The sequence below is a fragment of the Megalobrama amblycephala genome, linkage group LG2 (assembly GCF_018812025.1).
Source record: "Megalobrama amblycephala isolate DHTTF-2021 linkage group LG2, ASM1881202v1, whole genome shotgun sequence".
NCBI classification, from domain to species: Eukaryota; Metazoa; Chordata; class Actinopteri; order Cypriniformes; family Xenocyprididae; genus Megalobrama; species Megalobrama amblycephala.
The window spans coordinates 35395968-35415505 of record NC_063045.1 but is presented as its reverse complement, the minus strand read 5'-3'; the positions used below and the strand labels follow the sequence as shown (position 1 = coordinate 35415505).

At 37.1% G+C, this 19538-nt stretch overlaps 2 protein-coding genes across 3 annotated transcripts; one reads left to right on the top strand and one right to left on the bottom strand.

The window, feature by feature from the left end:
* Positions 1 to 719: 719 nt before the first annotated feature.
* Positions 720 to 11790, bottom strand: pigo (phosphatidylinositol glycan anchor biosynthesis, class O). Of its 2 annotated transcripts, XM_048173313.1 has the most exons (12): positions 11539 to 11790; positions 11262 to 11318; positions 10049 to 10530; positions 8476 to 8619; positions 8196 to 8319; positions 7927 to 8086; positions 6401 to 6580; positions 4446 to 5991; positions 4152 to 4355; positions 3307 to 3494; positions 2929 to 2999; positions 720 to 2381 (listed from the first exon to the last, which is right to left on the bottom strand). In XM_048173313.1, exons 3-12 carry the CDS (start codon positions 10527 to 10529, stop codon positions 2252 to 2254), a joined length of 3228 nt encoding a protein of 1075 aa, XP_048029270.1. In that variant the 5' UTR covers position 10530; positions 11262 to 11318; positions 11539 to 11790; the 3' UTR covers positions 720 to 2251. The 2 variants fall into 2 exon arrangements, with proteins under 2 accessions (XP_048029270.1, XP_048029262.1); XM_048173305.1 differs by lacking the exon at positions 11262 to 11318.
* A 2904-nt stretch (positions 11791 to 14694) lies between these two features.
* Positions 14695 to 19452, top strand: si:dkey-200l5.4. The gene is made up of 13 exons (XM_048173293.1): positions 14695 to 14850; positions 15340 to 15393; positions 16482 to 16514; positions 16801 to 16833; positions 16923 to 16955; positions 17048 to 17080; positions 17393 to 17425; positions 17598 to 17630; positions 18370 to 18399; positions 18540 to 18560; positions 18719 to 18736; positions 18947 to 18985; positions 19203 to 19452. Exons 1-13 carry the CDS (start codon positions 14796 to 14798, stop codon positions 19232 to 19234), a joined length of 447 nt encoding a protein of 148 aa, XP_048029250.1. The 5' UTR covers positions 14695 to 14795; the 3' UTR covers positions 19235 to 19452.
* Positions 19453 to 19538: the final 86 nt, after the last annotated feature.

Below are 19538 nucleotides of genomic sequence, written 5' to 3'. Positions count from 1 at the left end.
ATGATCTATCCAAATCATTACATTTACATTATAAACATTACCACAGACATTTACAGAGGACACTTCCAGAAGACCTGTTTTAGGTGGGTTTCAGTGCAGTTTAAGATGCCTTGATTCTAAACAAGGCACCATTTCCCTTTTCCAGCGATTTTTGATAAATGGGTCAGCTCAGGAAACAGTGCTATTTGTGCAGGAAAATAGCTTGTTTTCATTTTTATATTTTCCTTTCTAAAAAGGTTACAGCTGAACTTTAAATAAATTATTTTTTGCCACAGGACCAACATACCAGAGCCATTGGGGCATCATGTTATTTAAAGTCATTATTCTTGTGCTTTATACCAAAAATAAAATTTTATTTCACTTTTCCCCATAACTGATGATGTAATAAAAGTACTGATAAAGACTGTAAAAGAAATAAACATCCGTCTTAAAAGCCAGAAAAGTCACTCCCTTAAATATAATGTCAGAAAGATTAAACTATTATTTTAAAGAGGAAATGTCACAGCATAACTGGGTTGAACAGAAATCACATGAACAGATAAATCCTGCTTGTTTCTGAGTTTAATGGCCACTTATGCAAAAAGAACTACCTATGAAAATGACAGGGCACTTTGTAATGAATTTACCCTGGCACTTACTGACCGCAGATGGAATCAGATTTCATAGGTTGTTTTTAGATAAAACAGTGCACTCTGCAGGACGACAGCTGCTCCTGCAAACGCAAAGAAACTAGAATGCACACACAACCAACCATTTCAAAGTGTACAAAATATTTAATCGATTTTCTCCCCTTTATCAATGAATTTTAGAACAATTACAATGATTTCTTTCACAGTTCTAATTCAATCGTCAACCACACATTAAGATGTTATTAAAAGCCACTGTATGGCTTGACAGTATTTTGCTTAAAAAAAATTAAATACAAAAATCAGCCCCTCTCACACACACATACAAATGCACCATGCAGAACAGAATATTATATTGCATTATGGCTAAATTAACCTGAGCATATGATCATGTAATTATCTTCCCCATGCATTTCTCACAAAAATGAGATGAGTAAAATCATTTAATCCATTAGTGAACTAAATATATGACAGCTAAATAAATAACAGTCAATGCAAATTGAATGAACACAAATTTCATTCACTAATATCAAACAAGGCAACCGTTAAAACTAGTGACCTGATATCTAGGTGAAGAATTTACCTAGCCAAAAAAAAAAAAATAAATAAAATAAAGAGAGAGAGGAAAAAAAAAAAAAAAAAAAAAACACAACATACATGTTATTGGTTCAACCCTGATGCTTGTTATTGCTATGGAATAGACAGGACACCACATTAACAATGAGCTTTTTTAAGCTTGAACCAATGTTCAAGCTTAAAAAAAAAAAAAAGCACAAGAAGCAGGACAATAAAAAAGAAAAAAAAGAAAAAAACATCAATAGTTCAGTCCACTGCTGAAATTAATGATGTTCTCATGCACAAACTTGTAGCTTTTAAAGAGATAGTTCAACCAAAAAAATAATTCTGTCATCATTTACACTCCAAACCTGCATGACTTTCTTTCTTCCATTAAACACAAAGGGTGTGCTGTAGCAGAATGTTCAAGCTGCTCTTTTCCGAATGCAGCACTTTTCAAAATGTTCAAGTGCTCACCGTTCCAATGAATGTGAACATTGTGCACAATTGTCCCTGGTTTCAATTCATTATTACTGCATGGAGCAGCTTGGGCAGCTCTATCAAGACATGAGGGTGTAAATGATGACAGAATTACATTTTAGTTTAACTAGCCCTTTAAATATTTTGGTCAGTGGGGAGTTTTATGAGTTCACACCATTGCAACACTGTGGATTTCATGTAGCCCTTCAATAAAATAACTTGCAATATTCTCTTTAATGACCTTATGGAACATGGCAGTAAAAAGCATGCACAAAGATCATCTCCCTTTCTCTCTCTCTTTCAATACAAAGGCAGCAAAGCAACCAAAGCCAACAGTTCAATAGCTTATTGAAAGCATAATGACTGTTGCAGTCTTCTAAAATGGCTTTTATAAAATAACAACTTCGGTTTATTGACTTTTCTCACGTGTTCAAAAATGAGGAGATGCTTTAGACCTCTTTGGTCCAAAGTCAGATACAAAACAAATCTGGTTTCCATCTGTATAGTTGGCAGTGGAGTTGAGGAGGATGACCAGGTCACATCTCTGAGAAGTTCTAGATGGGGTTGTGGTGGGGGCGGAGTAACAAGTGCTACCTGGAGTTCTGAGGGAGGAGTTTCTTAAACAGTCCGCCCACTGACATATCCACCCTCATCACCATGGCAACCCCCAGAATAACAAACATACTGCCCACGATGAAGCCAGATGCCTCAAACATCAGTCTGCCGAAAAGAAAAATACAGCTTAGGATGCAGTTATGAGGAGTGTTTTTTAATAATTAACTTATGCTGCAGTCACGCTGTGTCATAATTACTGCAATTACAACATGGAAACTACTCTGGTTTCTATGGCAACACTCAAAATGCCACTGTGGATCCCTGTGTGGGTTTGTTCATAATGACAGCAAAATACTTCACTGCATAAATTCACCTCTTGTGAAAGTCAGAGTTGTCAAAACTTAGAATTTATATGTTATAGTTATAATTCAGGGTTAACTTCATCTGTTTAGAAAGCACTGCTCTGTAAGTATATGCTGACAGTTAACTTGCTAAAGCTTCTCAACATGAAAAGCAAGTGCTGCGTGGGTGAATTTTAGTAAAGTTTTAAAGGACCTTGTACAAAACAACTTTGTCAAACTATTCGTTCAACCTACCAACAAAAATGTGCACATGCCAAATCAGTTGCTTAATCGATACCTTAAAATAAGAAAGTGATAACAGGTAAAATAGAGAAAGAAACAATGAGTTCGAGATTTGGGTGCAAACTCACTTGGGTGCAAACACTTTCCACACCATGAGGTGTCTCCTTAAGATGGCTGCAGCACAAACCGATGCAAAAACCTAAAGGTACACAAGTAATTTATAATTTATTTTCAATTTTACAAAAACTTACAAATCACATTAAATGAGAATACACAAGCCTGCTAAGACTGTTCACACCAAGTCTTACACAACTCAACATAAATGTATGACATTCACAAAAAAAAAAAAAAAAAAAACCTTATTAGAACAATTCACATCTGGTGAATGAACCTAGCCTACAAAAAAAAAAATCACTGTAGAATGCAATTTCACTGTAATGGAGATCACAGAAAGTTTTGTAACATGAGCATAATGCAATGTGAACGTAGGTATAATTTAAACGCACCTGTGCTCCATTCACAAAGAGGTAGCGTGCAGCAAGCTGCAGGAGACCAGAGCTGAACTTCTGAGGGTTCTCTCTCAGTCTCATCTCCATGACAGCATCCTCGCTCTCCTCCGCTCCTGCTGAGCGTGTAGATCGGGTCCCACGCACCTCACACACCAGAGGCCAGAACAGCAGCAGAGGACAGCCAACTGCATGTGTGAATTACACAGTGATCATTAGAAATGGACTGAATGGAGAATCTTATAAGCTTGTAAGATATGACTGCTTGATCAGTATGCGGATACAGAAACATGTCGAATGTGAATCATGTTGAGGGTCCCAGGTGAAAAAAAAAGTACATTTCTATAATATACTTAAAGTGCTCTATTTTCGTGCATTAATTTTGTACTTAATATACTAAAAATTCTTCTTTATTACTTCTTAAGATCATCTTAAGAACATCTAAGTGTACTCAACTGCTGTTTTGAGACAGCATGAAATATGAACTAAAATGTGCTTTTAATATACTATCTCTGTATTTAAAAAAAATGTATTTAGATACCACTTATAGTACATTTGAACCCATAGTGTACTACAAGTGGTAGCTAAATATATTTTATAAATACAGAGATAGTATATCAAAAGCACATTTTAGTTCATATTTCATGCTGTCTCAAAACAGCAGTTGAGTACACTTAGATGTTCTTAAGATGATTTTAAGAAGTACTAAAGAAGAATTTTTAGTATATTAAGCACAAAATTAGTGCGCAATAATAATGCACTTTAAGTACATTATAGAAGTGTACTAAAAAAAAAAGTGTTTTTTTCACCTGGGGTATCCTGCACCTACGCTAAGGTCAAGTTACCTGCAAAGATGATGTGAGAGGAGAAGGTGTTGAGGGTCACCAATGAGGCAGGAAGTACAGTGCCTGTGTGACCTTGAGGAAAACCCACAAATGCAGCACCCCACTGAATGGAGGGGAAGGTTGGGAGGTGTCCCGTAGCGTGGAAAAACTGGGCAGCTGCCAGAGACCATGAAACCACTGGAGCCCATGGCACACTGAAACCATCTGGAAGGGTTAAAATAAGAATATTTGAGGCATCTGTAGCAATAGCTTAGCAAGGTTTAGGGGTGAAGGTAGAAATGGAGTGCATCTTACTTGAGTGTTTGTGCAGGCTGGAGAGAGTGGTGCTACAGGCGTGGATGTGCAGCACAGCTGCGGCCTCCAGCAGGAGAAGCAGGAAGGCAAGGGCCATTCCTTCTGGATGGAGTAGCAGAAGCGCTAACCCCAGGAGTCCGCACAGCAGGATCAAGGGCGCCGAGTACACTGTACCGAGCCCGTAAGCCTCCACGGCTGGCCTGCTGTCCGCTTCACCACATTCCGTGACCCCATCCTCCAGCGAGTGTCGGATACGCTGATATAGCTGTGGTATAAGGTGATGCAGTTCAGCCTGTGGACTGATTCCTGTGCTGGCTCGGTACTTGGGGGGTGGCAGGGATGTTCCTCGAGAGTTCAAGGGAGTCCTTGACTTGAGGAACACAGTCATGGGATCGACCCACAACAGGAGCAATCCCAGGCCCAGTAGGCAGAAAGTGGCCCGTGGCAGGAACACCTGGGCTAGGCCGATTAGCTCAGACAAACTCCGGAAGGTGTCCTCTGGGGTGGCGCTCACTGCCCAATGCAAACCCATGCAAACACAGGCCAGTGGTAAAAGGAAGCAGGCCGAAAACACAGTCACACTGGAACAGTTAAGGTTCCCATAGTGTCTGAGCCAACGATGTAAAAGATACCCCCACATGGCCAATGAGACCACAGAGAGGACATAGTGGAGGTTACGCAGTTGGCTGTCCTGTACACGTGAGAGTGGGGAGAGGAAAGGTGAGGGCTGGCAGGTGCCCTGCTCCTCTCGGCAGTTGTGGAGTGAGAGAGATAGGTAGAGCGATCCAACCATTACCCCCAACCACACCAGCAAGATGGTGGCCTCCCGTCTAACAACTGAGGACGGCAGCGTTGTTGGGAGCAGCCGAGGTGGCTTCTGGGTGTCTGGTGGAGGAAGCGGGACCAGGAGTCCATCCCAGTTGAGACGGAGAGGAACATATACGCTCAACGTGAAGAGCAAGAAGGTAACCACGTGGCCCTCGTAGATGACGTAGCTGTCAGAGAGTAGCGAGGCACAGCGCAGGAAAAGCACCAGCAGGGCCGGCGTGAGGAGGCCAGAAGCTGACCACCTACCTCTTGGAGAAACTCCACGAGTCCTCCATAGAAACAAAACCTCAGAAGAAAGTGATGCAGCTCCCAAACACCACGAAAGCTCCAAATAACCTTGTGTGAACAGCTGACCTGCAGCTACTACTAATCCTACCACCAGCCCCGAGAGTATGGGCAACTTCAACAGGCCCTCCTGAATTACTACATGAGACAACTCAGAAATGACGTAGCACAGCATACAGGAAACCCCTAAGATTAAAAGCCCAGCAGCCATTTTGAAAGGGTTGAAACGGGCCCAGGAGGCTCTACAAGTCTCCCTGACAGCTGTCAGATAGTTCTGCATGGAGACAACTAGCTCATGAGAGGGAAGATGGCCCTTGTGGACAGCGGCCAAGTACTGGGAGGAAATGTTTGAGAAGTCAGCTCGCAGCTGAGATAGACTGTCTGGTGGGATGTCTTTGGCCATGTTAGAGTAGGTCTCCAAGAAGCGGTTTACCTTCACAGAAATAGAAGAATCAGAATTAAGCTAAGCTCAGCATAATTGTTAAACAAAACAAAAAAAAATTAAATACAAAGCAAAAGAGGCAAAAATACTAGGGCTGGCCCCTAATATTCAACTAATTATTATTCGACTAGAGGCTTATTCGACCAAAAATTGTATTAGTCAGTTAATCGCAGAAAAAAAAACTCTGTGAGGGACAGATCATTAACAGTGGTCCTTGTGGTTATTACAGTATGTGTGGCAGGAAAATACAAACGTTCGCCTATCATCCATCGACCTCAAATATGGCATATTATTTGAAACATGTAAGTAGTACTAGTCGACCAGAAAATTCTTTAGTCGAGGGCAGCCCTTAAAAATATAATTGCACCTTAAAACATAGGCTAAGAGAAATTCCTCTAACCTGTTTGACATTAATCCACAGCGCCTCAGCCTGGCTGAGTCCTGTAGGTGCACCCCGGGAGCCATTCTGAGGAAAAAGTGGCAGAAGAACCTGGCCCACACTGCTATAGGGAATGGGAACTCCAAGCAGCAGTGCAAGCGTGGGCACCAGATCAGTCTGAGGTACTACCTCAGGTTCCACCTACAAATATAAACATGCTGAACTCCAAATGTATGGAAAAGCCCAAAGATAACCCCCCAAAAATAAAAAAAATAAAATCTCTCATAGACGCACTTAGGTTTTTGCTTTATAGATTTTTTTTTTTTTTTGTAATGAAATCGAAAAGGGAACCAGAAAATGGTGAAAAGGCTAATAATTCTACCAAAAATTTAAATATTTGTTTTTCTTTTTAGTATTCATTTTTTCATTTCCATATAGATATGGACTGAATGTAAAATATACGGTTTATGCCTCTGACTTAAAGGGTTAGTTCACCCAAAACTGAAAATTCATCAGTCATTAATTACTCACCCTCATGTCATTCCAAACCTATAAGACCTTCGTTCATCTTCAGAGCACAAATTAAGATATTTTTGATGAAATTCGTGAGCTCTCTGTCCCCACCATAGACAGCAATTTAATTACCACAAGGCCCAGAATGGTACTAAAGACATTGTTAAAATAGTTCATGTGACTACATCGGTTCAGCCTTAATTTAATGAAGCGACGAGAATACATTTTGTACCAAAAACCAAACAATAAATCCTACTTTATTCAACAATTTCTTCTCTTCCCTGCCAGTCTCCTATGCTGTTTACATGGTAAGCACAGTGCAGCGCTTCCAGGTCCTACGTCAGAACACAGAATCATTATTGGCCAGCTCCTGCGTCAGCATTACATGCATGCATCGTGCTGCTCATGTGTACAGCGTCGGCCAATACTGATTCGCCGTTCTGACGTAGAACCCAGAAGCGCTGCACTGTCTATACAACGTAAAAAAAAGGATTCTCATCACTTCATAAAATTAAGGTTGAACCACTGTAGTCACACTGACTATTTTAACGACGTCTTTAGTACCGTTCTGGGCCTTGAAAGTGGTAATTTAATTGCTGTATGTGGAGGGGTCAGAAAGCTCACGGATTTCATCAAAAATATCTTAATTTGTGAAGATGAACAAAGATCTTACGGGTGTGGAACAACATGAGGGTGAGTAATTAATGACAGAATTTTTTTTTTTTTTGGGTGAACTAACCCTTGTGTCTTGTGCTGTTAAGACTTGTTTACATAATTGTTAGATTTATACACTGACATTTTTTTACTTTATTTTATTATACAACATTAAAGTCTCTGCATTTATGTGTAACAACTAAATAACTGATGCTATTATCATGCAACACAGGCCAGTAGTGACTACAGCCTTACTACAGTACTTTTTTGTGTGTGTCACCCCAAAATATTCTCCATCTGGCCACCCAGATATTTTTTTCATGGACACACCACTGGTTATTAAATATTAAATATAGACAAATTATAACAGTGCCTTTTACCTGGGAGCCTGGTGCTGAAAATAAGGGAGAGGAACTGTAAAGAAACAGGGCAGCATCTGTTTCTTTCTGGCTCTCTCCACCATGATCCCCAGTGTCTGTCATTCCATGATCACCCATCACAACCAACAGGGTGTCATTCTTCAGACGCTTTATCACTGACCTGCAGTTAGCGGTGAGACAGCAGCAGATGAAAAACAAATGCACAATGCAAGAAAATATATTAAAACAACATGGCAGAACATGGGTAGATGAATAAGGATGCAGCAAACCTGATAACTCCATCCATCTGGGAGAGTTTCTCAGCCATCGCAGGGTGATCTGGGCCAAATCTGTGCCCACAGTGATCCACACCCAGGAAGTGAGCAATTAACACGTCCCAATCATCCCCCTCCACTGAAGAGAGCAAACGAAAACCTCTTAGCCACTCATTAAGGCATTGTGTTTACTTTGTAAACATGAGATGTGTACATCTATTTACAAGGTAAACAAAGTGAGATGTTAAACCAACCAGGCAGGTTCCTAATTGATAGGCCAAATGATTCTGCTTACTGGTAGGATAAATGTTTTGCAGAATGCCATTGTCCACAGTGTGCAAGTCCTTCACATTGAAGGAGGGGAAGGGCAGAGATCTGTGGAACTTCTTGGGGAAAAGACTCACCCATGTATCATCCCCCATAAAAACAACTCTCTTGCCTTTAAACCAGGAGAGAAAACACAACAATTAACAAATGCTCTAGCAGGAAAGCTATATCATTTCAATCTTAACATTAAGATTCATTTAATTCAATAAAATGGTGACTTACTAAATTTTTACAAATTTCATTAGTCGCAATAATGCATTCTAGCAAACAACAGAATTATGAAAATATACTGCAATGTTATAAATATTGATTTTTAGCAAATCTCACAAATAGGCCCATGTCACATTTCACCATAAAAATCCAAAGAAAAAAAATACACTACTGTTTAAAAGTTTGGGGTTGGTATGATTTTTTTTAATGATTAGAAATAATATTGTTTCTAATTGTTTCTTTACTGTGAAATAATATTTTCAGCATCATTACTCCAGTCTTCAGCGTCACACGATCCTTCAAAATTATCCTAATATGCTGATTTGCGGCTCAAGAAACATTCCAAGTCCTTATTTGTGTTATATACTAACATGCTAGAAAATGAACATCCTTTTTGAACATTATTGTACATAATATCTGCACATAAAAAAGTGTACCTTGTTAAAATGTTTGTGCCAATTTGGAAAACTTGTTAAAAAAATGTTAAAAGAAAAAACATTCATTATTATGATCAATGTTGAAAACTCTTTAGTGTAAACCGTGATTAATTTTTTAATTTTTCCAGGATTCTATGATGAATAGAAAGTTCAAGAGAACCTTTATAAGATCATTCATTTGAAATATGTTTTGTAGCATAAATGTATATAAATAAATATTAACTGTCATTTTTGATCAATTGTGTCCTTGCTGAATAAAAGTTCATTTCTTTAAAAAAAAAAAAAATATATAAATAAATAAATAAATCTTACTGACCCTAAATTTTTGAACAGAAATATGTTTTGCATATTGTTGCATATTTTGCAATTAGGACAATTTTTCTATGGTTATTATATTAGTTTTTATCACAATTAAGCACATTCTTATTACCATAATTTAGCTGGACTTTCAATTTTTGGGTTTTTGATAATTCCCATATTCTTAATAGTGATTCTCACAAGATTCACATTTCTGTCATACAATAAGTTTTACTATAATAAAGGATGGTTTTATTTAAATCATCATCAGCATATTTAAATACACATTGTTTTTAATCAGCATAAATTAATGCAGCAATACCACTACTAACATGCACTACCATGAAGTAAAAGTATTTATCTATTTATTTTTTGTTTCACCTTACAGTAATTCAAATAAATGTTGTGTTTGTGTGTGCGTGTGTATGTGTGTGTGTGTGTGTGTGTGTGTGTGTGTGTGGTGGTGGTGGTGGTGGTGGGGGGGGGGGGTCATAATGTGGGTAAAAATTCTGAGTGGTCATAAAATACTATAGCCTTTATTTACAATCTCTTGACAGATTTGATGAAAACGAAAATGACAGTTGCAGATTCACTCACCCACTTGGCCCAGCTGGTGCACTAGATTGTCTTCCAGGATGGCATTGGATGCAAAGTTGTTCCCCACGTCAATGAACGTGGGCAGGGAACCTGTCGTAAAGCCTTTGATCCTCTGCATGGTGGTGGTGGGCGGATCAGCCCGAAAGGTGTAGAGTCTGGCTTGCGAGGGGTGCGATGATGCCATCTCATCTAACACCGGCAGCTTGTTCTCAAACGGTTTGGGTGCTGTGTTCTCCGGATCATAGCGGGTGAAGTCGGCCTTCAGGGCGTCGATGATCAGGACCACTGCCCTACGAAAGCGAGGCTCACTCAGGCAGAAATCTCCCTTCACCTGGGCTCCTGGAGATAAGACGTCCGCACAGGTGCTCGTTCTGTTGACCTCCAGCCTGACGAGAAGGAAGCCTCCCACAAACAGGAAGATGCCCACATAAAACACTGAGCAGACCCAGATGAGGGCCACCAGGACAGGAAGTCTTCTCATTCTAGACAACATAGAGATAGAGAATCATATTATGGCTCATTGTATAATTGGAGTACATTTCACATCAAAAAAAAAAAAAATGCTTTCTCAATAAAATTACTACAGGTTCAGGCTATATATTTCATCATTGTAACATATCTGATAGTATCCAAGTTTAATCATCAAACACTTTAAAATTACAAGAGAAAGAATGTTTTTCCTGGTGAATTTGTCAGCTATGTTACAGACAAACTCTATGCCATATTGTTTTAAATGAATTTTAAGAATCATTTTTTTGCAGATATCAATGTGATATTCTCAGCACAGTCAAGGATCAAGGACAAGAACATTTTATCATAAATTTTAATATAAACATGGCTTAAAGACCATTTTGGTAATTTAAACAGATGTCATATCAAACTCCCAAAAGTGTTTAGATTTTAAAATAAATTTAATATAGAAAATGTTGACAGTAATTGATGTGGGATTTTTTTCAGAGACCCACTCAATTCAAAAACAGACAAAAACTGCAACTACTGTAATTTAAGGCAATTCCAAGTAAACTGAAACATAAGGTATTATATTATATTATAATATACTTTACTATGCCTTTTCTAAAGAAAATTGTTTCTGAGGAAAACTGAAGAAATAATTAGGCCAATTTATCATCAAAAGACACATCAAAAATGTGCTCGAAATTGCAGAATGACTCATAGACATTACATTTACACATACAGGCACTTAGTTCCCTACCTAGATACCGCAAGTGCATTCACTGGTCCCAAAAATGTTGTCTATGTAGGCAACACACTAGGTTTTGAGACACAGACACAACGAGCATAGTAAGTCAATACTAAAACAACACCAACCTTTAGGAATTTCTCTAGCGAAATGTAATGTGAAATGTGCTGTAAGTTTACCAGGCCAGACTAGTATGTACAACGGAACGCACTAGAAACCGAGTCCATAAATGCAGGCGAGTGTCTGCTGTTGTATTCATATGTGTGTGTTGCATGCTTACAGTACTGACCTTGCTTCTCTGTGTTCGTCCTCTCTCTCTTCAGGAATGAAAATGTGCACAGCGCGTCCACTGCAGGGGGACTGAAGTGCCGCAGGTTAACCGACATCTGGCAGCGATGCTATCAGAGCCTCAATGCTGCTCTATACTCGGTGACATGCAGCCTAATTCATATCGGTTTTGTTGTAATTGTGGTCATCTCGCAGCCCGGTTTCCACTTCCGTCGACATGCGCAGTATGCCGGCCAGTTACAGGTAAAGCCGGCTGTCAAAATAAAAGACACCACTTACTGATGTTCAAAATAAAAGCCTCTCTGCTACTGAATCTGTTGTACTTGCTCGAATGTATGTCGATTGTAGTAAAAAAAAAATATTGTGTTCAGGCAGGATTTTTATTACTACATTAAACTAACTTATTTCAAAATATTTTTACGGTTTTAATTAACTAAACTTAATTTGTCCTAAACCAACTGTCTTCAAAACACTATACTGCATTTATTCTGGCATATCATTATACATTATACCTGGAACATGATAGATTATTTCTGAAAAGTTTTTGAAACATTTTATTTCATATTTTATTTTATTTTCAGGAATATACAAAGTTAACACAGCATAATACATCTGGAACGCAGAATATGAACACAGAAGGTTATTTTTCAATTCCTCCCAATTCAATCTCATATTTTTTTTCCATCACCATGTCCCTTTAAGGGCTCTGTGCTAATGGAATACCAATGCTGAACATTGATATTCTGTTTCTTTTTGATTTTACTCTAGCCTTATTAAAAATAAAGGCCTCGGACCTGTGCATGTGTGGATACATGCATACTGGTCCATCTGCGCACATAAACACACACACACACACACGTTCATGTACACAAACAAACTATTTTGAGTATTACAGGCTTTCTTTTTCACAGAGTTGAATCTGTGAGGCTCAGATCATTGAGGCCTACGATCAATCGTTTGTTTTTTTCAAAATAGTCTTAAATGAAAGAAAACAAGTTGACAAAAATATTAAATCCAATATTTGGTGATTAAATAGTGTAACAAGTGTTATTTTGTGTAGGCCGGTCATTTTTGACTGGGAACACCACAGGTGTCACTTTGCACCATTTTGTAATAAATAAAAGCAAAATAAAACCATTGTAAAAAAAAAAATTGCAGGTTATAGATTAAAGCATATGTGATCAATAGTGCAAAATTTTCTTTTTCTTTTGTAAAATTGATAAAATTATACACAAATAACGTTTTTTTTTTTTTCCCACTCAAAAACTGTGGTACATAACCTCAGATAAATAAGGCATATGATCGATCAGTTCCAAAAAATAAACACAAAACCTGTCCTAATTGAAAGAAAACAAACTGACAAAAAGATTGAATCCAAGATTTGGTGATAAGGTAGCATAACGAGAGATTTATAAGCAGTTTTTTGCAGGCCAGTCATTTCTGACCAGGAACATGACAAGTGATATTGGGTTTATATATAGGCTACATATTATTTTAAAGAATTTTCAAAGCTCTAAACGGCCTGCTAAGGCCCCGTTTACACTAGTGCATTTTTGTTTTAAAATGAAAACGATCCTTGTCTACACTGGCATTACCACAGCGTTTCAGAAATGATTTCCGTCCACACTACACGACTGAAAACGCGTCACATGACCGTTCATGCACACATAGGCTACAAGTGTAAACGGTTGCGTCTTGTGCATGTCAGCTGTAGTATTAAAAAACTGCACAAGTTTAACTGCACAATGGCTGCTAAAAATTACAACAAAGCCAGCAAAGATCGCAGTTCAGTCTCTATGTTATTATTTACACGGTCATCAAGGATATGCAGGGTGAATGTGGGCAGCCACGCCATCGTTTTCAAAAGTCTCCGTTTTGGTCCGTTTATACTGAAACGCAACCCCGGTGTTTTCCAAGTAAAACGGGGTCTGCAGCATTTTGAAAGTCTCCGTTTTCGAGGTTCGAAAACGCCAGCGTAGTGTAAACAACAGGCGTAACCGTAGCAAAAGTTGTGTGTTTTTATAAACGAAAACTAGTGTAAATGGGGTCTGAGTTTTAAGTGAAAATGATGTACACATGTAACGTGTTCTGTTTTGGTTTAGTTTTCACTGTTTCAAGTTCTGGTTTGCCTATGTTCATTGTTCACTGTGCTTATTAGTTTCCTTGATAGACAATTAGTTTCACGCACCTGTTTCTGTTCAGCTAGTTTCCACTCCTTGTGTATTTAAGCCCTTAGTTCTGCCCAGTGTTTTGTCTTGCGTTAATATTGCATGTTTGCTTAGTGTTTATTATTCCTGTTCCTGTATTGTCCTGAGTGCCAGTTAATTTTAGGATATATATATATATATATATTGAATTTTCCGTCGTAGTGTTTACTGACCAGCATAGCGTGACAACACATATATTGTTGTGCATCAGATGCTGCGTGATCACTGGTCAGGTGCAAAACAGGTTGTGACACGTACTGTGTGTGCCGAAGGACAAAAACCTATATTCCACTATGCTGTGTTTATTTTAAAAACACTACCTGAATGAATCTGTATTTTGTATTAAAACAAATCAACTCAGTTTCACCATGAAATGCTATTTGTGTTATAATTTTTGTGATTTCTCATGTTTTTGAGTGTGGACATTTGGAGAACATGTGAAAAGTTTTGTTGAATTACAATTTCTACATGGCAGCTATATTGATTATCTCAAACAGATAATGTTGGTAACTTGCTAACATATAAAACTATTTAGCTAGTAGCCCAGAGTTACTTTTTTCCAAAATGAGACATTCATTTAATCCTCTTATCATTCGCTTTAGAAGAGTGTTTAACACATCCTCTCACACTAAACACAACAACAAACCCATGTGCCAACTGCAGTGACATCACATCTGTGAGCACAATCAATCATTCCCTTTACTAAGATGCCAAATGCACCAATCTGGAGAGGAAATGACCTTTTACTTTTGAAAACACAAATTAACATCCATCCCATTCTTACACCAGTCACCACTGAAAACAACAAAGTAACGTCTGATCACAAAGTCAACAATGCAAGTCATTCATTGAGGGAATAATGCCACATCTGTGTGTCGGGCGAGAGGTGCCATCCAGCTGTTGGCAGGTAAACAGAGACGAGCCTGTTCCTCCAGAGCATGTGATGCTGAGCAGCATATAAAAAGTGGGATTCAAAGGCACACTGGCATTGGGCACACTGAAATTTAGTACTTTGTTTCAACTACTTCGGCATCCACCCCTTTCATCCGAGATGAGAACTGGTGTACCCATAATCCTCTTAGTTGCAGTGGCAGGTTTCCACAATGGTAAGATTACAATATAACAACATTTGTACATTGATGTATGTCTAGATCTGTTTGTTTGTTTTTTGTTTTTTTTTACAAAAATGTCTTTGAATACAACTATATATATATATATATATATATATATATATATATATATATATATATATATATATATAGTTTTGACAGTTACATTTTTATGAAGTTTTTTATTCATAAAATTGTTGTGCATGACTTGATGTGCATGAATCAGCAGTAATTGACTAAATTTGTTTTGCTTTGGAATGAAATGTGCTTGTTAACGGTGATTTCTCAATAAATTTATGTCATTAATTACCATTTATTCATCCTGGATTAGCTGGCCAAATAGAAATTATTGTCTTTTCTTTCTTTCTTTTTTTTCATTATCATCATCTGTACATGATCCGCATGTGGAATAGCCTAACATGAAAGCTGCGTATGAGAGAAATTAAATTATAGCCTATAGTTATGTTTATATTTTTGTGTTTGTAGCGATTTCAGCATCTCTGGAATTTGATGAAAGCAATGAATCGCTTGAAGAGAGAGGTAGGCTATATATATATATTGTTGTTGTTTTTGAATAGGGGGAGAGTAGGGATGGTTGCAACACTTTTTGCATTTCCTTCAATTTCTTAGAGACCGTATTTGAAAGCCAAAATTTTAATCTGTCAGCTACCCACCCACACCGGTGTAACATATGATAATATACATATATATCATATGTGTACATATGATAATATACTTACAATTTATACTTGTCAAATATTGTCCCCATAAGAGGGGACAGTTGCAACATTTATTAAAATGTAATTAAAATCATTCTTTAACATCATTTTGCAATTTTTTTATTTTATTTGTGCATAGACAGAGTCTTCACTAAGTTAAATTAACAGTATAAAGACAAAGAAAAAAAACATTTTCAAGTAACAAGTAACAACCATGTATTGGTTAATTGTTATAATAAATTCGCACTACAAAATATTTTAATCGTAAATCAAGACTTTGAAATTCACTGAAAAACTTTTGTGTACTTCTCTGAACTCTGTGTGTGTGTGTGTGTGTGTGTGTGTGTGTGTGTGTGTGTGTGTGTGTGTGTGTGTGTGTGTGTGTGTGTCTGACTGAACAGAAAACAGAACATATCAAAAGCATTGTGGCCTAGACTGACAGTATTTACTTAAAAAAGGGAGATACCTGGCTATTGAAAGATGTCATTACAAGTTAGTAATACTTTTTAGAGTAACTTAGAGTAACAATACTGGTTATGACAAGCTTTTACATGAATGTCGTCATTGGGGACAGTTACACTGACAGTCAAGATAAAACTTGCTGTGCTAGCTTGACACAATAGCCTTGACACATGATAGCTAGCCTCTATACCTTTAAGAAGCAAAGAAAACACTGGTTAAAATGATATAACTTTATCATTCTTCACGCAAACAGCTTAGACAGTATGACAAAAATTCTGAGCATGAAAAAAAAATACTTTTTTACTAAAAAAGTATTTTTTGTAGAAGAAATGGTCACATGTGTAGTATGAGTATCATCACTCTAGCTCATTCCTGATTGAAGGTATATTTTAAAAAAAAGAGATAAATGTAAACTGAACACCCGTTCTCTATTTTGTCTGCCCTCAGCGTATGAAGAGAACATCACGACAACACAACCAGGTGGGTCATAGCTAGTTTCCAGGGGTGCGTTTCCCGAAAGCATCGTTAGTCCCATTGAACTCTATTGATAAGGACAGAGCTTGCGACCATAGTTCGCTTTGAGAAATGCACCCCAGCTTGGTTTGTTGGAAACCTCGTGTAAACTCGTCATTTTGGAGGTCATTCACCACTGACTCACCGATGATTTTTCACAGACGGCCTCTTGTATATCTCGTGCACATTTACTTATCGCAGTGTGCTGAGATTCTCACGGGCTGACGTCGTTATTTTATATCTGTTTCCTCAGATGAGTCGGAATATGCGGCTGCTCGTGTGAAAGGTACATCTGGAGCAAATCAAAAGCTGATCGATTCAAATGTTCAAATGTGTTTAGGGCCATTTACTCACTCTTAATATTCTTTGACTCAGTGACAGAAGATATCTTAAGAACGACTCATATGGGTGAGAAAAGTCTTGTTTTGTTAGTCTGAATCTTTTGAAAATGTCCAAAAAAAAATTGTTTATTTCCAAATTTGTCTTGAAAACTTTAACAGATGGAGAGACAGAGACACTAACAAACAATACAGGTAAGGGAATTACTTTTTAAAGACTTTTTAGATATAGGGCAGTACAGAACATAACAGAAGACAAATTGCAGCATACAATAAATGTAAACATATATGAAATATATGCAATATACATAGATATATAGATGTAGGCTATAAAGATTAATATGATTAAATAATAAATAATTAATTGAATGTGATGAATATATACATCATTATTACAGAAAAGGGAAACGATGAAGAATCAGAAGCTCTGTTTGTCTCCATTATGTTGCTCAGGAGGACCATTGTTGTAATGATTGCATATTTGTGCTCATTAACTAATTTTTACAGAGACAAAAGTGCTTGAGAAGAAAGATAGTGATGGTAAGATGACATGCATCTACTTCCAATTATAGATTGGATTCAGTTTGATTAGATTAAATTAAACTTTATTGCTAATGGAATGCAGTTTTTGCATAGGCTGTTATTAGCAATAATATTCAGTACAAATGAGTCTGTTTTTTCTTACTTTATACTTCATGAATAATCCTCACAGATGGAGAGACAGAGGCACTAACAGACAATCCAGGTAAAGAGAATGACATTTTTCTTTCCTTGAAAGATATATATACAGGCTATATGGTAATTTCTGCAAATAGGGCCCTTTATTTACTTACTTACTTACTGGTAATAAATAATTAGTGAAAATGTTGCTTGTGAAGCTTTGAGATGCCAAATTAAATATTATATGAGCTGTTTTATTTTGTTCATTTTATATGGTTTACAATGTGGGACATGTTTAAAATATGGGACACAAATAAATGTTTTCAGTCATTAAAATGAGTTATAAAATAATGTAAAAAATGTCCTTAATATAATAAGAACAGATCATGTCAAAATGATGTTACTGTCATATGATTTAACTGTTGGCTACAGGAAGGTCATGACCTTTGAGGTGGGACAGGCCAAAATTACCATGTTATGGTGAAGATACGAACATTTGATGTGTTTAAAAACGAGCTAAATTTCATGCTAAGTTAATTTTGTGACATAAAAGTTTATGCTATTCAACAAAGGTTCTAATGAATCTCTCTATTCAAAAGTTTTCACTTTTTAATTTAAACATTTTTAAACATTTATAATCTAGAAGTTAGGAAGTTAGTAATGAAATAGTACAGTTACATTTAAAAAAAAAAAAAAAAAAAAGGTCAAAACCCTCATGTATTTCAATGAACGGTATAATGTTCTTTCTTTTTTTATGGATACAATCTGTTATTGTACTTAGGCACATGTGACGAAACACTTACGCAATGTTTGTTTTGACGTAGGAGCGAACACCGGAAGTGACGAGTCCGTAGGTACGAGTGGCGCGCTGTAAATCCATTCATCACCACAGGGGGGCGGCAGTGTGTCACTTACAATGCAGACTGAGACTGTACTTTGAAATAAGATAATGTGAACTGACCACAGGTTCTGTTCTTTGATTTTGTTTATTTAGATAAAGACTCTGAGGAAGACAGTAAGTATATTCACTTAAATTATAGTATAGTGCAAGCAAAGACACCAGGAAAGCACTGTAAATTATATATAAATTATATATAGGTTGAATGGTGTACATAAGCTGTAGTGTGCCCTGTGTTATGTAAAGTTATGTAATACATGTCTCTTATTGCACAGGCTCTCGACGGAACACAGGTAAGCGCTTCTTCACGTTACAGTTAGTAGTCTAAGATGTGTCCTTTCATTAAAATGCAATGATTTTATTCATACATGTGGTATTTTGTCAGTAATTGAATTGATGACTTTTTTGACTTTTGCACTTATAATAACCTTATGATAATTTACCTATTCTCTTATAGTCTGCTTGTTTTCTAGTCCCTCACTATTGTCCTTTTGTTGTTTTAGCGCACAGTGAGCAGGCTGAAGAGAATGTGAGAACTACTGGTGAGTTGTGTACTTCTTTTCACTATCTGTTAATTCAACAAATGGAAAATACATAAATATATATATATATATATATATATATATATATATATAAAACAATGTTTTAGCCTCATCGTACAATGTTGAGGGACAAATCTTAGAAAATGTCAAATATACAACAATAAATTAAAAAAATACAATTAATTATATTTTATCTCAATGTGACCTTTCTTTCTAGAGTATTTCAGTGAGGAAGAATATGAAGAATAGTTGCCAAGCTGAGTGTGTGAAGGGGCTGCATCTATGTAATATCTTTTGAACCTAAATGTCATGTTATATAAAGCATATTGCAAAATTGCTAACCTGTGTACCACCTGGACAAAATCCACTGCATGTATGAATGCATGTGTGTCCTGCATGTGTGACCTTTCACACACGACTTCAAAGATCACTACTTTTTTTTTTTAAATAAATAGTGTAAACACTGATGGTGTCTAGCATTCATGATAGCCTGCAGGTGGGTGTAATAACAGATGATTACATGGAGTAGCAGATGTAGGTGGTGTAAGAACCT